At 44.3% G+C, this 21,626-nt stretch overlaps 1 protein-coding gene across 3 annotated transcripts in view; it reads left to right on the top strand.

Annotated features, from left to right (window-relative positions):
• The window catches only part of Ephb1 (EPH receptor B1), a 394,573-nt gene that overhangs the window by 288,595 nt on the left and 84,352 nt on the right, over positions 1 to 21,626 (top strand). For all 3 annotated transcript variants that reach the window (XM_036192519.1, XM_036192518.1, XM_036192520.1), the window contains exons 6-9: positions 7,742 to 7,866; positions 16,020 to 16,182; positions 20,436 to 20,544; positions 21,342 to 21,406. In XM_036192519.1, the coding sequence (XP_036048412.1) occupies positions 7,742 to 7,866; positions 16,020 to 16,182; positions 20,436 to 20,544; positions 21,342 to 21,406 (462 nt within the window). The remainder of the gene's footprint in view (positions 1 to 7,741; positions 7,867 to 16,019; positions 16,183 to 20,435; positions 20,545 to 21,341; positions 21,407 to 21,626) is intronic.

The following is a 21,626-nucleotide window of genomic DNA, read 5'->3' as shown; positions in this document are numbered from 1 at the left end:
TTTTTATTTCCTGTTGTTTTCTCTAAGGTTTGATTCTCTCCCAGTGCCTATTTGCTCATCTTATCTTAGTATACTTATTCTTCCTCATGCTCTCTTGGCTGTGTTTATCTTCTTCTACTATGAAGTGAACTTTTAAATATCTCCTGTAATGCTAACTTAGTGTCATGAATTGTTTTAGTTCATGTTTATCATTGAGGGTCTTTTTCTCTTTCTGTTCTGAATGCTAAAAAAAGATGAAATATTAAAAGAAGGAACAACAAATAAGAGAGAGAAAAATCAAATAAAAGATTTTTAAGTGGAAAACATCAAAGGGAAAATGAGAAAAGGAAAATAATGTAGTGAATTTTTTTCAAGGGAGAGAAATACAGGAGGAAATAGAAAAGGATTAAGAACTTTTTTTCTTTTTCAGTGACCTTGAACTCCTGGTCAGATTTACAAAGTTGTACCATTATATCCAGTTTTATGTGGTGATGGAGAATGAACCTATATATTCTCATGGTCAATGAGCATTCTACCAATTGAGATAGAGCTATAACCTAAGAATTAAATATTAAAAAGGAGGGGGATGAAAAAGATGCACATATAAATTTCAATCTAAGCAGGCATGACAAAAAATTTAATAAGAAACAAAAAAAAAAAATCCTACAAGTTTCCTTTCTGCCCATGTGGAGGCAGAAGGGAGAGTTCTGTGCAAGCTTTGGAGAAAGCACAGACTATGTACTGTCCTCCACCTTTCTCTGCTACCCTTCTGTTCACCCACCAAGCAGGTATGGATTGTAGACAGAGCCACTCCTGGTCATGGGGAGGTACAATCTGTGAATCAACCAGGTTTGCGCAGGTTTCATGTTTCATGTGCATTCGGATGGCTGCCCCATTGTTGGCTGCTGTTGCAGATCCAAGACCCCGTGTGTGTGTTTGGATGACAGGGAAACAGTATGGAATTGCAACCATCAACTCTGAAGCATGGATAGCAGAGAATTCTGTCCTGGTCTGGTTTCCATTGCTGTGATAAAACACTGACCAAAAAACCCTTGGGAAGAAAAGAGTTCATTTCACTCCACACTTCCAAGTAACAGTTCATCAATGAATGAAGTCAGGGCAGGAGCTCAAGGCAGGAACCTGGAGACAGGAACTAAAGCAAAGGCCATGGGGAATGCTGCTTCCTGGCTTGCTCTCCATGGCTTCTTAGCTTGCTCCTTTGTATAACTCAGGACCGCCAGCCCAGGGGTGGCACCACTCACAGTAGACTGGGCCCTCCCACACAAATCATTTATAAATAAAATGCTCCACAGACATGCTCACAGGCTAATCCAATAGAACTCCTCAATTGAGCTTCTTTCTTCTCATGTCAGCTTAGTTTGTATCAAGTTGACATAACCTAAGCAGCACAGATCTGGGGCCCTCCCCTCAGGTCTAGTGTTCTGAAACTTAGCTCCTGGGGGCAATTACTGAAAGGTACAGACTCACCTCAGTGCCTATACCTTCCCTTGCAAATTGATGGTCTAAACTGACCTGGAACTTTGTTCCCTTTCTTTGCTTCAGCCTGGTATGGCTTTCCACTTCACAGAACTCTCACTTTTTCATCATTATTGTTTTGATTGTTATTATTTAACTAAATTATTATCATTATTTAATATTTGAAAGTTTCACTGCACAGTTCTGGCTGATCGGAAACTCAATATGTAGGCCCAAGTCATCCTAAAACTTTACGAAATCCTCTTGTTTCAGTCTCTGAAAGGTTGGGATTTCAGGTGTGAATCATCATGGCTGGTTCTTAGCACTGTGGGGTCAGAGTCTTTTCTATAGTTACCAGACTGGCTTTCTGTCCAGTACTTGTTCATGACTTTGTTCCCAGACACAGGAAAATGAAGGAAACTTTGATTCTCCCAGCAGTGAGTCCAAGCAAGAGAGCATCAAGATGACTTTCCAACAACTACCCATTTTGAAGCTGAGAAAGCTCCCTGTGTGCCTTTCTTCTGTGTGGGTTCTGATTCCGATGCCTGGTCATTTGGACCTCTGTTTGGTGCCCAGGCCTATGCTACCGTGTTTTTTTGTGTTTCCCCCTCTTCCTTTCACCTCTTCCCTCTTCACACAGCTACTGACCTCGGTGCTGGGATGTTTTTTCTCACCCTCTGTTTTAACCCCCAAAGCCTCTGAGTGCATTTTTGTCACCACCCACTTCAAGAAGTAGCTGCTCTCCTGTGTTTGATTCTATCCTCAGAGAAAGTGACCATCACCAGATGCTTCTAATCTGCCAACTTGGAGCCCCCCCCCTTTTTTTTTTAAATTTGTTACCTGTTTGTTTGTGATAGAGTCTCATACAGCGTAGGCTGATCTATATACTCATTATATAGCCAAGGATGACCTTGAAATTTTGATCCTTTTGCCTCTACTTTCCAAAAACTGGCATTACAGATGTGTACCACCATACTTATTTTTTTCTGTGGTGCTAGGTATTGGCCCCAGAGCTTGGTGCATGCTCAGTGAGTACTCTACCAGCTGACCTACATTCCCAGCTCTAAGTCTGCCAGTGTTAATAGATGATATTTTACCTCTGGAGACAGAAGGAGCTTGAAAACCTGTGTGGTACTTCTAAAACCAACATTATGCAGATTGTGCTTCCACATGGCCTGTAAGGGGAATCTGAATGGCAAGTTGTGGTAGGAAAGCATTATTATCAGGATCCTTTCAGTCATTCCCATCTTGGGTCACACTGGGATCCCCTGAACATGTAGCAATGAGAGACAGTGCCACTTTCTGAACTACTTACACTCCCTCCCATAGTCCTGCCAAGGCATGCAAGATCTTGAGCAATCTGAATATATACCATCCAAACAGTTAACCACAGAGGCTGTCCCTAAATCAGGAGTTCAGTTCCAGGTTCATTTTACCTGACTTAGCAGTAAGATTTAACATACCGGTCCCCTGAGTATGCTTCCTTCCACTTGATTTCTAGGCAATCACACTCTTCAGGCTTTCCTTCTACTCCATTGGCCTTGCTTTCACAGGGCCCTTTGCTGTTTTCTCCTCATTTCCTGTATCTCAAAACATGCACTCCACTAGTTATCTTCATGATCTCTCAGTTCTACTCCTTCTTGATTTATTGAAATACTAATGAACAGCTCCAACTTTACACACGTGTCTCCCTACCCAGTGTCTACATGGGACATCCTAGACACCTATAAAATAATGTGTTCAAAGTGGAACCCCTGGTCTGTCCTCCCAGATGGCTTGTGTTGATGTCATCTCTCATCTCAGTTGATGGCAGCCTTGCCTTTTGGTTGTTCCAAACAAAAACCTTGCAGTCATTTTCAATTCTTTTTCTTCTGTATCCCACATCTGTGGAGCCATTCCCAATGGCAGTATTCCTCAACTTGTGAGGGGGCTACCCCCCCATGACACTGTCACTGAGTTGCAAATATAATAAGTCGAAATTACATTGTATATGACTTTTCCAGGAGAGATAGATCTCTGATCACTCTAGACAAGCTACCCATGACAGACCAGAGGAGTAACCGCACTCGAACTTAGTGCATTAGTAACTTCATTGGGATAATTAATGGGAGCATGAGTGACTCAAAGGCAGCTGCACCCCTGAAAAGCCTACCCCAGCATGGGTGACAACTGATGAAAGCTACAATCCCTGGAGCTCCCTGAACAATTTGCAAGCATCACCACCAGAGAGAATCTCATCTCTCCAGAAACTGTTATTGTTTGTATAAACTTGGGGAAGGGCCTTGTGAATCTTGTCATTTTCTAAGCTTCCTGAGGCTTCTATGTTTTATGAGCTTTCTGAGTCTTATGAGACTCCCTCTTCTCTCCAGGAAGGAATGGCTTCCTGGGAGGAAATAGCTACACTACAGCACTCACTGCACCTAACACCAAGTTTAGGCCAACCCAACTGAAATGTGCTCAAAACAGTAGCAGCCTATGATTGGGAATAATTACCTAATGTAGAGCCCAGTTTTTGACAGTATATCCACATCTCATATAGCTAAATAAATTGATTAAACAGCTTCATTCCAAACCAAACATAACACACACACACACACACACACACACACACACACACACACACACACACACACCTGATGATGTGGTGGTAACTGTGGATGATGGACTAGTCACTGTATGTTTACATGGATGTGGCTCATTGTCGCTGCCCAGCATCAAGAGAGTATTGTAGCCAATATTTCTAGGTTAGGAAAGGTTCAAAATCAGAAATAGTTTCTGCTACATAAGAATCACTTTTCAACATGGTGGGATTTGAAAAAGCAAGGCCAAAGCATCATTAAGTTGGAGACTGCTTCTCTGCAGACGCTGGCCTCTCTGCTGTTGGAGCCTGGTCTCACAGCAGTGGCTTTAAGATGGGTCCTCGGGCTTTTGTCTGGCCTCCCCTTCTGTTTGCAGCACAGAAGAAGATGCCACTGTTAGCACACAAGTCAGATTGTCATTATTTTGTTGTTACTGCTCCCCCCCTCCTCTTCACTCGGAATGGAAGCCAAAGGCCCTCCCCTCTCCCTGGACTGTGATGCTTTCAGGTCAGACACTGTACTTTGGCTGCCTCTTCTCCAGTGCTGCTCCCACTGTCCTAGAGGGGGACTCGTGCACTGCCACTCAGGGAGGCCTTTGCCGCCCACAGGCCAGCACATACTGCCTGCCCTGGTGTTCCATCTCCTCTTTCCCTACTTCATTCCCCATGTACGTACTATCTTCTATATATCTTGTTATTTGTTTAGTATGTCTAGACTCTGAATCCCTCCAGTAGAGAGTAGGTCTTATAAGGGCAAGAAAGTTTACTTTGCTCATGAATGTATCTCTAGAACCTAAAAGAGCAGCTACATGACAGATGCAATTAAACAGCAACTGTCTAATTAACTAACAAAGCTTGGCTGTAATAAGGTAGGAGAAAAATGCATTAGACAGTTGTGAAGAGGATAAAAAGTTCTTTCAACTCGTTAGATTAGTAAATCAAATTTCATGCCACTTAAAAACCCATATAAAAGCAAAGAGGGATTATGAATCTCCACAACAGAAATCCAAGTCTATAGACATGGTGAGAGAGAACATACCTTGGGGAAATCTAGAGGTTATACGTGACTCTAACTTCCTGATTGAATGACAAAAACATGCTTTTGATCCAAAGGCTAATAGTCAAACTAATAGAAAACACAAAACTTGGTAGATATTAGATTTAAACTTAACTTGTAGTACAAACAATGGAGGAGAATTAGACTGATGTCTCTATCTCATACTTACAGACATGTAGATAACATGGGTCCATTTGGTAAGAGCTATTGCAGGTAGCAGCATGTCCTGATGTGGAGAAATATCTGTAGCAGCTGACCAGTTTTTATAGCAGGGAAAACTCAAGTACAATCTATCTTGTTTCTTTAGATCTTTGACAAGCTATTATGTGCAACAAGGAACGTTCTAGACTGTGGTGATATTGTGTTCCTCAATATATTGTGCACCATAGTAACTTCTGGGGTCAGAGAACAGAACAGCCACTAGACAGACATAGAGACCAGAAAATGGTGGCACACACACCTTTAATCCTAGCTTTCTGGAGGCAGAGATCCATCCGGATCTCTGTGAGTTCAAAGCCACACTGGAAACAGCCAGGCATGGTGACACATGCCTTTAGTCATAGGAAGTGATGGCAGGAAGCAGAAAGGTATATAAAAGTGTGAGGACCAGGAACTAGAAGCTGTTAAGCTTTTAGGCTTTGAAGCAGCAGTTCATCTGAGATCCATTCAGATGAGGACACAGAGGCTTCCAGTTTGAGGAAACGAGATCAGCTGAGGAATTGGCGAGGTGAGGTTAGCTGTGTCTGGTTCTGTTTCTCTGATCTTTCACCACAATATCTAGACTACTTGAGTTGGGAGAGGTGAGACCAAGGAGAAGTAGACAGAGATATGAGTAAGGCAGATAGATACAAAAGTAGTGAGATTTACAGAAGCACAGAGCAGGATGTCTTACATGTAGCAGGAACTTGGCAGCAAGTGTTTGGTAGGGACATTGTAGGGGGAGCCGTCAGACAACAATGATGATCCCATTCCAGTAAAAGTGAGGGGGAAAGAGGAGGAAAGGAAGAAGGACTGGGTAGAAGGATTTTGGCACACCTCTACTATTATCCTGAAGCCTTGGAAAGATCACTGTGGAATCTTTGATTAGGAGTGCCTATTGGGGAACCCATGTTTTGCAGGGATGGGTGAGCTAATCAGTGATTATCTGGAACTCTGAAGGAGGCGAGCCTCTATGTAAGTACAGTGGCACACTATCTGAGGCCCTTAGTCAGTTCAGAGAGGTGCAGTGTAATGGCCAACACATGATCTCTAGTAGGCTTTGTGCAAACTGATCTCCAAAGTCCTAGAAGACACTCTGATGCTAAGATGTCATGGTAGCATTTCCCACACTTCTCACTCTGTGTGGTTCACACAACTGGGAGCATCTTTAGAATGTGTCCTCTGCTTCCCCTTCCCTGGCACAGACTGACTTTAGTAGGTACTAGAGTCTGACGAACTGTGGGCAAATCCATGCCTTCCCCCTTACGTGATCTGCTAGCTGTGGTCTGTGATTCCAGGTCTTGGAGGGAATCTATTAACTTAAATTGAGGATAGTAAATGTCACTCAGCCATGGTCCCTAGAGAAACCCTTGTATACTGGAGTTCGAGTGAGGAAATGACCTTCATCACTGCAGAAGTGCCAGGACTAAACAAAACAGCCCCTGAGCAGATCGCAGACTGAGCCTCATCCATTACCCTCCTCTTCCCTTAGGAAGACAGCCCTCATTTATTATTTCCAGACTGTTTTCATTTTACTTACACTGTGTGAAAAATGTTAAATTTGGAGATAAATATTATTTCCTAACAGAAATTTCATAATCATCTTTGCTAATCTTGGAATTATTATCCTGTTTCCAAACGTTTGCTTTGTGTATCATTTCTTCGTTTGCGTTTGTGAGTTCTTCATTACAAATGTTCTCATCTGGAGAGTTCTGACAGGGCCTCTGTTGCAGCTCTGTATTCCTGTCTTCATGAAGGATGCTACCTTCTTTTTAGGAAATACATTAAAATCTTACACACAGTACCAGGAAGAAATGTGTGCTGGAATGTCCCTTTCTATGGTACAGTTACTTTGCACTAATCAGTTCTGCTCTTGATGTTCTCTCTTTCCCCAGGTTTTCTGCCCTACATTAGCCCAGCCTGTGACTGCGGCACTGAGGGTCCTTTAGCACCTTGTACTTCAAAGGCTTCTCGTTGTTTCTGTCTCTTCTCCCTATTTTTCAGTTCTCTCTTTGGATTTTTTTTAAGTGTGTGTGTTGATACATGTGCCATAGTACACACATGAAGGTCAAAGGACAAGTCTATGGAGTTAGTTCCCTCATTCCACTTTTATACCAGTTTTGGGGATTGAACCCAGGTTGCCAGGCTTTCACAGCAAGCACTTTTACCCACTGAACCATATCGCTAGCCCTTATTTAATCTTTTTCTTCTGTACCATAAATATTCCACATCCACCCCAGCCCTGCCCACATGTGTTTTCCTCTGCTAAATCATCACCTTCTCTCTGCTCTATCATCTCAACTCCATTCAGCCCACAAAACCCACAAGGAGTTCTGCAGATCCAGTACAGCTAATGAGAAAGCACAGAATTCAAACCCAGTCACCTCTTTCTCTCTATTCCTCTCCATATTGATTATTTCTTTGGCTACCCTTGTCTCTTCCTCTCTCCACAGCCCCCTCCACTGTCCCCATCATGCACCAGGTCAGTGCCACCATGAGGAGCATCACTTTGTCATGGCCTCAGCCAGAGCAGCCCAATGGCATCATCCTGGACTATGAGATCCGGTACTACGAGAAGGTGAGCCAGCTTTGACCTTGGGCTTCTAAGGCTAAGCCAACACTGTTTAGTGAGTGTGGTCATTGGAAAACACAAGGAGACCGGTTGGAGGAAAACCATAGGGAGAAAGGGGCTCCCTGGGGAGAAATTCAGGTCTGCCTTGCCCAGGCTCCCTCTGTGTTGACCTGGGAGAGAGCCTTGAGACTCATGGTCTGACAGTCTGGACAGCTCACTGGACTGGACTATGCAAACCACTCCCCATCCTATAGCCACATATTTGCCATCTCAAGGAGGATGCAATAAAACCACCTGGTGTGCCCAAACCTTTAGAGGATTTTGGAGTCTTGTAAATTATTTGTTTTCCAAGTTGTTGATCCCGTGCCTCCAACTCAAGCTTACTTATTTATAAATTATATGCATGTGTCATGACACTAATGTGGAGGTTAAGGAACATGTAATTGGACATTTAAAAGGGAGAGATAAAAAAATGAATTGAAATAGAAATTTGTGTGTTGCAGTCCCTGACTACTTGTCAGCAACTGCTGCTGAAGGCTACCCAGGGCATGTATTGCCAAGAAAAGGGAAACAATGCCCTGTAGGGTTGGTCCCTACCTGTTCATCATTCACAGAAACAGGACCACCATGGTTAACTGTAGCATTTGCAAAAATCCTGGGAAAATACAGTACTTCCTGAACTAACCCAACATACTGTTTAGAAAAACAGCAGATGCATTTGTTTATTTGTTGAAGAGTTTGATCTCAATACTATTTGTTAGGTCCTATTCTAGGATATGTTAGTGAACAAAAGTGTTCTGCCATAGGAATCTTGCTTCCCAAAAGAGGGAGGCAGACTAAACAATGAACATACAAAATATGGAAATGATTATCATGTTTAAAATCATAGCATAAAAAATATAGATGATCTGGCAAGATCCTCAGAGGGTAAAGGCATTTTGTGAGCAAGCCTGATATTCTGAATTTGATAGTCAGAAGCCGAATAAAGGTTGAAAGAAAACCAACTCCTGCAAGTTGTCCTCTGGCCTCTGCACATATGCAGTGGCACATATACAACCCCACATAAAATAGACACACAGAGACATACAAAAATAATAAACTTTTAAAAATTAAAAGAAAAAAAAAAAACAGAGCAGATGAATGACTTTGTAAAGGCCAGGCAGACATAAGTCACAAAGTAAAATGGTCATAGCCTCTTGGAGAAGACGAGACCTCTTTCAGTATCTGAAGAAAGTCAAGTTACAAGCAGTTATCTCAGCAAGGAGAGAATGATAGACTCTGAAATGCTGTCACAGCTGTGACTCCAGGAGCAGGAAGCAGACAAGAACACCTGGGATGATATGAGCAGTAGGGAGCTAGTGGACACGTGAGAGAGCTTATTACCAGGGGAAGTCAACATGATGAGGTATGATGACTCAAGCTTTACTACAGAGTAAGGCAGGGAACCACCACACTTTAAGAGCAGAAGAGGGACAGGCTGCGACTTATATTCTGAACATCGTTCAGGCTGTAAATAAGCCTGCTAGATCCATAATCATCTGTCAGGAAGATAGATGTTTGAGTTGGAGCATCACCCACGAGCTGTGGAAATTAGCTGGCTTCTAGATATACAGTACACACTACAGGGAGAGCTAGCAGGGTTTAGAGGTTGGATGGGATGTGGATGAGTTTAAAGAGACTTCTAGAATGAAGTAGGCAACATCAACCAAGGAGGAGCTCTCTATGGGAAATGGATATTGGGACGAAAGAAGAGCAGAAGTTCAGCTCTATGGCTAAAATGCCCGTAAGAAAGCCAGGTAGAGGTGTGGGCAGAAAACTGGTGACCTCAGCCAGAAGGTAACTCTTCATTTGCAATTAAGAGAGGGGATGGGTTGGAGATGCTCATGTGTGAGCTGAGATGTACATGGTATGGAAATCCTTTGTCTAACTGAGGTCATCTGCTAGGTGGATGGATATAGAGACAATCAGGGATGAAGACCCCACAGCCCTGCAGGGAGGCCAGGTGATGGCCGAATAGTACTGCAGTAGAAGCAAAGTCCTTATTTCCAGTACCCTGACAAGCTGCTGTGGTCCTGTTACTTAACCATTGCAGGGCACAGTTCGCACATTTGTGAAATAGTAGCAGTTTTACATCCCTGAAAGTAGAGGAGCAGATTAGTCTAGGTCGCCAGTCTTGTCTATGGGGGAGGTATGCTCCTCAACATTATGGGAGCACCTGCCAGTGAGATGAATGAGATAACAATCAGTTCTGTTTAAAGAACACTGGCCTTCACAGACAGTGGACTCATAACATTCAATGAATTGAGGGTAATTTTAACCAATTTTTCTTAGTTACAGTAATCATTTCTCAATCATGAAATACCATGCCCAAAAGCAAGATGAGGAGGAAAGGGTTTATTTGGCTTTCACTTCCACATCATAGTCCATCATTGAAGGAAGTCAGGACAGGAACTCAAGTGGGGATGGAACCTGGAGGCAGGAGCTGATGCAGAGACCATGGAGTGGTACTTCTTTCTCATGGCTTGCTCAGTCTACTTTCTTAGAGAAATCAGGACCACCAGCCCGAGGATGTCCCCACCCACAATGGGCCTGACTCTCCCCCATCAATTACTAATCAAGAAACTAATTAGTGGATCTATATCCAGAAATTAATTAGTGGATCAGATCCCTATAGCTGGATCTTATGGGGGCATTTTCTGTTTAGGTTCCCTCCTTTCAGATGACTCTACCTTGTGTCAAGTAGACATAAAATTAGCCAGCGTGCCGTTATACCCAAGTCACTTCCAAGTTAAGGATCTATTTTTGCAAAACAAATTCAGGGGAGGGGGAGATAAAAAGGTAAGGATCAATCTATAAAACTGTTTGGAACCATTGGCTCCATCTTGTTCCAAAGTTGACCTAGAAATCCCACCAAGTTACACATATCAGTTTACTATTCAGTGTACTGGGTCATTGGCCAGGGTCTACTCAATCCCTTTTACCATACATGTGATCTTGCAGCCCTGTTGAAATTATACTTTATCTGAGACGAATTTTCCTAAGATAATGCCTATTTGGTACCTTACTTAATAAGATTTACACTTCTTTTCCTATTCCAGTGTGTTCAGTATTATTATAACTACTTTGCACAATAAAAATAAGCAAAAATACTCTCATAGGTCAATCTCATAGCTAGGATGTGAGACCTGCTCTTTTACCCTGCAGCAGGTGGCAGTATTGGCAAGAGGCTGAGTGTTTTGGTGCCAACCGCTCTGCCTCACCCTCACCTTCTGTGGACAAGGCAGAGAGCAGACACTTCAGTGGGCAGCTGTGATGAGGTCAAGTGCTTGACATAACCTGGGTCCACAGCCATGCGGCTCATGCCTCTGGGCCTTGGCTTCCTGTTCTCCGGCTCAGCGCAGCCCAACCTCTGCTACTGTCTTTGCATTTCCATTCAGACCTCCTCCTTTGCAGCACTGTAATTAACCTCAGCCTTTTAGGCTATGAAGGACATTAGGCTCCTGTTTTAAGCCATCCTCTGGCTTCTCATTAATTCATACTAATTATTAACACACACATAAACATGGCACTCAATGCCTGAGGCAGCTTGCACACCTCAGTGAAGCATATTATTGTCCTTCCTCCAGAGGATGAGTTGGGAACGTAAGAGGATTCTTTGCCTAGTCATTGACCACCCTTGAGCATATGAGAATAAAACTCTCCTTGGCTTACAAAGGGCTCCACTGCAAAATCCATTACATTGCCTTGACCATTTCCAGTATGACTAAAGAAAAAGACATTGGCCTGTGAGGGCATTTTGAAATAATAACCAAAATGGTAATTCATCATATATTGAGTACCTATTATGTTCCAAATATACACAGATATATTAGTTCTGATCCTGGAAAGAAATACATTTATAAGCCACTTATAATCAGTTATAGATGATGGAACTAAATCACATAAAGGCTAAATGACAACCACGACCACACAGGTCACATACAGGGAGTCACAGAACTAAATTACAGACATTTTGATTATATTTCAATGCTAGAAATTTCTGGAATTGTATGAAATCATCATCTATGCTCAGGATTTCTGTATCAGAGTGACTCCTGAAATAAGATACTGGATTTTAATATTAAACCCAAAGACGTATAAGAAAAATGAATGATCATCATGTCTGATTCACCAACACAAATAGAATCCAGCCCATTCAATGTCTTGGATCCAGTCCAAAGGAACAAAATTCCCTATTCCCTCATCCTGTACCCCCTCCTCTCCCTGTGGATGTCCCATTCTCTTCACCTGAACCGAGAGTCATTAGCAGGAAAGCAGCCCCAGGCGACATAGCAAGAGATGGGCATGGCTGTGTGCAGTAGCACTTTATTGATAAGGTAAGTGGCTGACCCACTGGTGGTAGTTTTGCAGCCTCTGGCAGCACCCTTGTGGGGCTCCTGCCCAATAAGACTCTCAGTTTGTGCCGGGAACACTTTTCAACTAACTTCAGTTTTGTGAATAGAACCAGTGGGGCTCTGCCTTCCCCCAGCAGTTCATTAATAGAGAGCTCAGATCAGAGAACTAGACACTCCCTGCACCTCTCCCACGTTCATCTCATTCCCCATCTCAATATATTCCCATTCATCATTCTCTCTTGTTTACTGTCTTGTAGCACTTTTCACTCCTGGTGTCAGTGCATGTAGGCAAACCATGGGGAGGGAGCATCTACATCTGCCCTCAGCTGTCTTTATGATGAAGTGTTTAGATCTCTCCAGCACTTGATAACAACGATCTAAACTAGGGCCAGTTGGTTTAGGTTGGGGAGGGGGCGTTCTACTCTTCAGATTTCAAGATCTCACAGAAACACTTCTAGACCTTAGCAATACCTTGTGCTCAGCTGATGGTAAGGGTGCCGTTTGCTCATTCCCTTAGCACTGAGTTGTGGTGAGCCCAGGCTGTGAGGAGCTGGAATGCTATGGGTAGAGAGATAATGGAGACATAACTACTGCCCTCCGCAGCCGTGTCCTCCATCTTCACATACTTATAATCAAACCAGTCATAAGCAACCTTGCTCATCGCTCTCACTCATTTGTCTGGAATTGATTAATGACTTGGCAAAGAACAAGAACTGATGCCCATTTTAATCACTGAACCGCTTCAAGAGTGTGTGGACTGGAAAGTGATTATGGGTTAACATTTGGTCCTCACCATCCAAATGCCAATATATCAAAACACTCTCCCTGCAGTAAGCACTACCCAATCAGGGTTTCACTCATCTCAAGCAGTGCGTGATTCCATCTGATTCCTGCAAAACCAGAGAAGTCAGGCAGTCGCCTGCATTTTGTAGCAATGGTGTTTTCTTCTTCTTTGCAACATGATGAGGTGATGCTCATAGTTTCTGATCTCTTGTCTTCAGTGTGTCAAAATAGTAATTAACAAGTTCTAGATGACATCCCTTCTACAGTGAACAGCCTTCCATCTGCTCAATCCCTCACTAGGGTGGAGAGGACCCCAGGAGAATCGTCTCTAGCCCCTGCTGTACAAGTAGATACAAAGGCCAGTGAGAAGTTCCTTTCTAGACAACTTCTCCCAGGGCTCAGTGGGTAACCCCTCCATTAGGGCCTTTTTGTAACTTTCAACTGTCAAATGAAGCTAGCCTTGAACCCATGACTCCTCAAGCCAAACCTTTTCATTACTACCCCTGTGCTACCTACACTCCCAAATTCTTCATGTCTTAGGGTTTCTTTGCTGCAATGAAAGACAATAACAAACAAACAAAAAAAAAGCCAGTTCTGGAGGAAAGAGTTTATTTGGCTTACACTTCCATATTCATCCTCAAAGGAAGCTGGGGCAAGATCTCAAACAGGGCAGGAACCTGGAAGCAGAAGCTGATGCAGAGGACATGGAGGAGTGCTGCTTACTGGCTACTGTCTTGCTCAACCTGATTTCTTATAGAATTCAAGACCGCCAGCCCAGGGGTAGCTCCAGCCACAACTAACTGGGTCCTCCCAATCAATCACTAATTTAAAAAATATGCTCTCCAGGCTTGCTTTCAACCTGATCTTATGGAGGCTTTTTCTAAAGAGTCTACCTCTTCTCAGCTAAGTGTAGCTTATGTCTAGTTGACACAAAGCTATCCTGGACACTTACATGCTCCTCAGTCCTTTTGGCCCCTCTTGTAGTCTGTTTTATTCTGTTTTTTGATCTCTAGTTACCAATGCAATGCTGTTGCTTTCTTTCATCTGTATGAGGGTACTTATGCTACTCATTCCTGATTCCCTGTGAATAGCTCTCTCCCCAAATCAGGCTTGTTTCCCTTTGACACATTCCCACAGTGCCTTCCCTACTGCCAGTGTCCCTCTGCCACATCACACAATCAACACTGCTATCATCCGTGTGTCTTCCTATCCATTCCACTAGGTGTCATCTCCCCAGAACAGACAAAGCACACTTTGGACCCAAGGCCCATACACCCATATACATAATTTGGTTGAATGACTGGATGAGAGAATCCAGTGGACTCTGCTTTTGCAAAGTACCATTCTACATATTTTAGGGAAGTGAGAATTTCCTCTTTTGTTCCAGTTCACTTCCCCATGTTTTTCTCCCTGGGATTTGGCTGAGCATGTGGGGGTGCAGAGTCTCTGTGTGCACCTTTCTCTCATTGGTCTCCTTGCCTCTTGAACCACTGTGCCTAGAACTCTTAATAGCTTCCCAGATCTGAACAGGAGGTTGGGAATTGATCTGTTTTTAGTGACCCAGCCTCTTTATTTTCAATGAAGTCATCACACTCCAGGATTCACTGTGCATGCAGAGGAAGGCCCAGACTCTAAGTCTTTGTTCTTGCATACTTAGTGTTAGCCCAAAATCCTTGCAGAGGAAAGATATACTTACATGGAAATAGAGACCAGGCTGATGTATAGGGTGCTAAGAGTGAGCTGTAAACAGCAAGGGCAGTGATAAAAGAGCCTATGTGCTGGGGAAGTGAAATAGGGCTCCCTAGGAAGGAGGTGCTGGGGGATGTGAGCTTAAATAACCTGGAGGGAGCAGGACCAATTCAGACTGGGGAAATAGCCTTGAGCAAAATGCTGGTGGCTTGGGTGTGGTTCCCAGAGGAATAATGAGACCACAGCTTCCAGGGAACTGTGAGAGATTAGAACTAATTTCATCCTGAAGAGCATGGTTGTCTAACTTGAGAAGTTTGGTTTCCGTCTGGTGACAGTTAAAGCAGGGACCCTTTAAGACAAGAACCTTAACACTGGACAAACATCATATGGGTGGGAAGCATTTAAGGGATGGGAATCTAGTTACCATTCTGATGTTAAATAATATCAGCAGCAAGAAGATGAAGCAGTGCTTTAACAGTACTTGTGGTGAGAAGAGTCAGGGAGAAAAACAATGAATACATGCAAGTTGGTGCACACCAGGGACAGACAGATGAGACCATAGGAAACAAGGGATCTGGTATTAGAGAGAGGAGGCAGGAAGATGGGTTGATTCCTGGAGCTGATGAAAGGGATGAGGACCCCTGGGAGAAAGGACATGCTGTCTCAGGAGCTGATGGTGGGGAGTTAGAACATGGAGACCCAGAGAAGGCCAAGAGAAGGTAGAAGCAGGCATGAGAGGCAGTCTAGAACTCAGCCACTTTAGCAGGATGGAGGCAAAACCGTTTACTGAAAACTTTGGAGGAACTTCAGGAGTCATCTAGAACAGTAATTGTGTGGCATGGCCAGCAGATCTCAAGCAGGGAGAGCATGCACTGTACATCAGCAGAAGCAAATAGAGGCAGACAAGAGGCACATATATGCTGCAAAGCTTGCCATTGTTGAGGTCAGAGAGGTGATGGAATTTGCAAAGCTGACTGAGCTGTTATTTTACCTGTGAACCCTGAGGGATGGCTGGGGCATGGACAGAAAGTGTCTATGAACTCCCAGTCAGGCAGTGGGAGCTCAACTCTTTCCTCAGATTCCTTTCTTCAATGTGCCGCCAGCCTGTGGGCCAAAGCTGACTCTTCATTCCCTTGGCCCAGGCAGGCTGTCCTCATTCCAAGAAAGACAGCTTCTACCAGAGGTGTAAGACCAAGAACTGATGGGACTGAGTGCCCTCCCAGAGAGCTGCCTGGGGTTACATACTCAGGAGCTGGCTGCTGACGCCTTTCTCTTCCCCTGTCTCTTCTTTAGGAGCACAATGAGTTCAATTCTTCCATGGCCAGGAGCCAGACCAACACAGCTCGTATTGATGGGCTACGGCCGGGTATGGTGTACGTGGTTCAGGTGCGCGCCCGAACCGTGGCCGGCTACGGAAAGTTCAGTGGCAAGATGTGCTTCCAGACTCTGACAGATGGTAAGGCTGGTGAGGAGGGGGCGGGGATGAGTGTTGGGGGTGAAAATGACACAGGCGCAGTACGGGCAGTGGGGAAAGAAAAGCAATCCCATAGAAACCGCCATGATACCCAGTGCCATTACACTAGCAGTGTGCCTTTAATAGGACTTGTCTCCCGGCAGGGCCATGTGGACTGCTTTGGTCCATGCCAACACTCTGAAATCTGGTCTCTGTCTCTCTCAGTATCTGACTGGATGCCTTGGAAGGGTACCCCATGTTTGGCTCTATTCCCTGTGTGTTTCTGCATCTACCCAAGAGTGAGATCCCATATGTCTCACAGGTGCCTCCTTGTCTCCTTAAGAAGGTCCAGGGGCCTGCACTGCCTCCTCCTCACCTCCATCTCACTTCTCTATGGACTCTGGAACAGAGCTCACCACCTCTAAGAGAAGAAAAAAAGAGAGGAGACAATGTCTGGGCCATGTGCCCAGGATCTCAGAATACTGCAGTCATTTCACTCATGACCTGCTCAGGTATTTTCAGAGAGAGAGAAGACAGAGGAGCTGTTTTCAGTGCAGAAAATCCATCCCCCTGAATAACTTTCCTTACTATGACAAATAGTTGGCAGAAATAACGCAGGAAAGAAGAGTGCATCTTGGCTCACAGTTCTGGGGCAAATGATGGGAAGTCATGGCAGCAGGAACCCAAGACAGCCACCCACACCGTTTCCACAGTTAGGAAACAGGAAGAGACAGATGGTGATACCGAGCTTCTTTCTCCTTTTTATCCAATCCAGAACCCCAGCCCATGGCCTGGTGTCGTTTATATTTCGGGTGTGTTTTTCCATCTCAATTAACCCAAGCTAGGAACTCCCTCATAGATATGCCTAGAAGTTTGTCTCCTGGGACATTCTAGATTTTTCCAGGTTGCCATTTATATGCCATTATATTGCATACACACACAGCCAAAAAATTTTCTTTGGGAGCTTGTTTGTTCCCTATTTTAACTTTGCTTCCTAGCCCTCTGAGAACACCGCCATCATTAGTTCAGCGGATCTGATTTCGCTGCAGCCTTGGCATTGCGCTCAGCTATGGTTGTCTCACTACCCACCACTTTTCCCCTTAGCCAGCCATCTACCAGAGTTTGTGCATTCCTGTACTTGTCTGCCTACCTACCTGTCTATACTGACTCATTTATGAGCCATTTCCATATAGTTTTCTAACTGTCCATCTATTCTACAACCCATCAATTGAAGCCCTTCATGTTTTCTTTGATAGTTAACATATATTTGAAATGTCTTTCTTCCACAAAGCATTCTATTTTAGACTGGCACTCTTGAGCTGGGTGCTTTAGAAGATTTGGGGTTTTATCTTGACACACATATTTGGAAGCAGTTTCTACACTAATTAGAAATATTTAAAAATCAAATTGTTTTATCCAAAATTTTCTTGTGAAAAAACATTATGAAAGCCAGGGCTGGGTGTTCTGGTATGAGGAGAGAGATGAAGAAGGGTAACAGTTACCCCAGATGGTGCCCCCCACCTCGAAGCATCTCAGCTGCAGGCTTTGCATGAGCTGTCTGGCCCCTATGAGACTAGAGTATGTAGCCCGTTGAGTTTATGCCCGTTGAGTTTATGCCAGGTGAATTTTCTCTCGTGTTTTGAGGCTGGTGAGATGGGGTAGAAAGGTGAGCCCGTTCATTGAGATTGATAACATTGCTGGGATGGGAAGAACGCAGGCCATCTGCTTCTCCCTTAAGGACTCTGCTCCCCCATTTTGCACCTCACTTACCATCTAGATTTATAGGCACTTTGGCATCAGGAGGTACACAGGATTAAAAGCCCCAAACTCCAAATGCTCTGAGCACTGATCTCTTGGCAATTCTGCTAGACAAATCAAGAAGTAACAAATTTCCCCCAAGAAGGCTATTCTTTTTACATTTGGCAGTTAAGTTTTGCAGACCTGAGAGAGGGAAGATGTAAGAGAGTTCTGGTAAGTGGCCAAATTTGAGAGAATTTATCTTAATGACGGGCCTTGTTTATTGGTGATGATGCTCACTGAAGGTGCAGGCAAGTCTGCAACAGAGACGGAGTTTGAAGATTGATCAGTGAGAGGACCATTGAGGCAGGAGGACCTGTGGGATACTTTTAGGTCAGTGGCTATACTGGGCATGTGACTGCACATGGTGCCCTGGCCACTCTTAGCTACTGAGTGCCAACCTTTGACTTGGTTTTTTTTTCTGTTATTATTTGTTAATTATCATTATCACCTTTTGGTTTCATATTGTTCTTTGAAGACTTTGTCAGACTCATCATTGTGGTTCCCTGCATTTTATTTCCTGACAACTTCCTTTTTAAAATACATATTAAAAAAAAATACTCCCAGTTGGTGCTGAAGAGATGGCTCAGTTGTTAAGAATGCATACTGCTCTTCCCAAGTTCAGTTCCTAGCATTCACTTCAGGAGTGGACATACAACCACTATAACTCCAGCTCTGGAGGATAGATCCTGTGCCCTCTCTGATTCCCATGGGCACCTGTACTCACTTTGACACACACAGATACACATAATGCAAATATACAACAAAACTCTCAGCTGAGAAAACCAAAATTCCACCTTCAGTCTTTTTAGTTACTTTCTATAGTCTATAGAATGAGGCATTTTAAGAGCCAACAGCAGTCTGGGTAGATGTTGTAATGTGCTTGCCACATAAGCATGAGGACTCAACTTCCAGCATCACAATCCATATTTAAACAAACAAACAAAACACTAAGCAGCATAGCACACACTTGTAATCCCAGTGCTGGAGAGGTAGAAGTGGATGGATCCCTGAAGCTAGGTGGCCAGACAGTTTATCCTAATTGGCAAGTCCTAGTTTTGGTGAGAGATCATATTTCAAAATATAAAGTGGATGCTACCAGTAAAGTGTTTGCTGTTCAAATGTGAGGACCTGAGTTCGGATCACTAGTACTTACATAAAAAGCCAGGTAGAGCAATTTGTGCCTATAATCCCAGGGCTGGGGAAAACAGGGGGATCTCTGGAAGTTACCTTTTTTTGCCCAGATAGATGAGAGATGGCTCACAAATACTGGAGAACATAAACCCTTGATGAGGTATTGGTGAAACATGCAGACACCCTGTTCTTCACCAGTAGATTTGAGGAGGGGCTCAGAAATAGTGTGAGTTTAACTCACAGAGATCCTGGTATGATTTGTGGGGACCCTTACTGTCGTGAGCTTTGCCATTGAGGTTGCCAGATAAAATAGAGGGAGATCAGTTTCATTTGAGTTCCGGATCAATAATGTTTAAGGATGAAAATCTCCCATGCAATATGTGGTGCATATTTATACTAAAATACCATTCACTATCTATCTGAAGTGCAGGTGGTGCTTTTGTTTGCTGTATCTGACAACTCTAATCATAATAAAATATAAACAGTTTGACCTTCCATATGCCTGGGTCTAAAGCTGTAGATCATGGCTTCTTAGCAGCATCCATGGACAACTGCTACCACCACAGTAAGGATAACAAGCTGAGTTAGGTGGCTGGCATGGATTCAAGAGAAGTAGAATTTGGGCACATCTGTGATGTAGGTCAGATGGGATGATGAGCTCTTCACATGGTTTGACCTTTTATCAACTGTCAAGAGGTTTGAGAATCATAGGGGTAAGATAATTTCCCCCAAGACTACAAAGAATGCACAGGCAACATCAGGGTTTGGACCATCTCTCTGTCCACTTCTATGACCCTGAGGTGTTCCACTCTGCACATAATGCAGCGTTGTTTTAGCCCTTGGCAGAAACTTCAATCCTTTTCTCGTCGAGTGGGAGCTCAGAGTGCTGGGCAATTTCTCTGGCATCTCTTCATCCCCCACAGCTCCTGCCGCAGCACTGGCTGACTACAGATAAACTGTAAAAATCTGCTCAATGAGTCTGTTGATAAGTTGCATTTCAAGCTTAAGCTGTTTCAGCAACAGCTTTTGATTCCCCTCCTTTGGTCTTAGTCTTAATACGGCGGAAAGGACTTGGAAAAACCTTCAGAGCAAGGTGGTGAAGGCTGGGCGTCACCTTCTCTGGGGAGACAGTTGTCAGCAGCCCTGAGTTACCAGAGCTGTCCCTGCTGTTCAGTCTTTATTGCTGTTGCCCACTCAGAAGAAGCATTAGAAAGTGGGACCCACACATACCCATATATCTAGTGTCTTTGGGGTGTCATGTACCAAGTCCAGCCATGTGCATGGGGCATGTGGAAAGGATTCTAATTCTTTACTTTCTCACCTAGATGATTACAAGTCAGAGCTGAGAGAGCAGCTACCCCTGATTGCTGGCTCCGCAGCAGCTGGGGTCGTCTTTGTTGTGTCTCTGGTGGCCATCTCCATCGTCTGCAGCAGGTAGGTCTTCCACTCTACCCTCCCTGAACCCAGGAAGCCCCTCTCTATGTACGCTTCTCCCATGTTGGCCCTTTTTCAAGCTGGGCAGCCTGGATAAGTTCTTTGACCAGCAGCCTAAAAATCTCAAGATTATTTATTTTCTTTGTGCCTTTGGATAAAAACCTGCTATGGGAACTGTGCAAGACTATAAGTAAACAGCATCCATCCTCCAACCTCATTTCAGCCAAGACTTTTAGCCCCTCATGCACAAGGACTTCTCAGAGTGACAGTTACAAAATTGCATTTGACCCACTGGAGCATCAGAGCTGTGCACGGGCGGTCTTCTGGTTAGAGAGCTCAGGCCCTGGGAAGCAAGCAAAAGGCAAGCGGGCAAAAAGGGGGTGAGGAAGAGAAGGTGTGAGCTGAGCTCTGCACACAGACTGGCCTGGAGGCCTTGTGAATTTTTAATACTGTTTGCTGCTGCCTTGGGTGGTTATCCCAGAAATTGCCTACAAAGTCCTGTAGTCGGCTCCCACCGAGCATTCTGCAGTTCACTGGTTCTGATGGGAGCCCTCAGCACCACTGTCCTCTTGGCAGATGCCCACAGCCTTTCCTGATACCTGCAAGTCTTGCAAGCTGAAGCCTCTGCCCAAGGGAATGTGTGTTGGCCTGACAGAATGTGAGCTAAAGCAGGGACAAAACCTTCCAGTGAGGAGTCCCCAGTTTTCAATCCTAGGAGACACTGGGGCTGAGTTCTGTGTCTGGGCATAAGAGCTGGGTGTGGTCCTGCTAAGAAAGCCCCTCTTCTCTATCTGCAGGAAGCGAGCTTACAGCAAAGAGGCTGTGTACAGTGATAAACTCCAGCATTACAGCACAGGCCGAGGTGAGTAGAGAGCACACACCCTGCCAGGATGTGTATACAGTGGTCCTCAGAGCCAGTCCAGTGGTGATCAGGTATAGCAGCAAATGTCTGACAAGCCCTCAGTGCCCAAGTGGCCCCTCTCTGCAAGTCCCTGAAGACCACGGGCTGTCCACTGCCCGCCCTTTAAGGACAGTCACTGGAATCCTGGTGGGAGATTACTTTCTGCACTGATAAGCCATAT

This window comes from Onychomys torridus, chromosome 7, assembly GCF_903995425.1.
Source record: "Onychomys torridus chromosome 7, mOncTor1.1, whole genome shotgun sequence".
Classification (NCBI taxonomy): Eukaryota; Metazoa; Chordata; class Mammalia; order Rodentia; family Cricetidae; genus Onychomys; species Onychomys torridus.
Note: the sequence above shows the minus strand (reverse complement) of the source record. Positions and strands in the feature narration are given on the sequence as shown.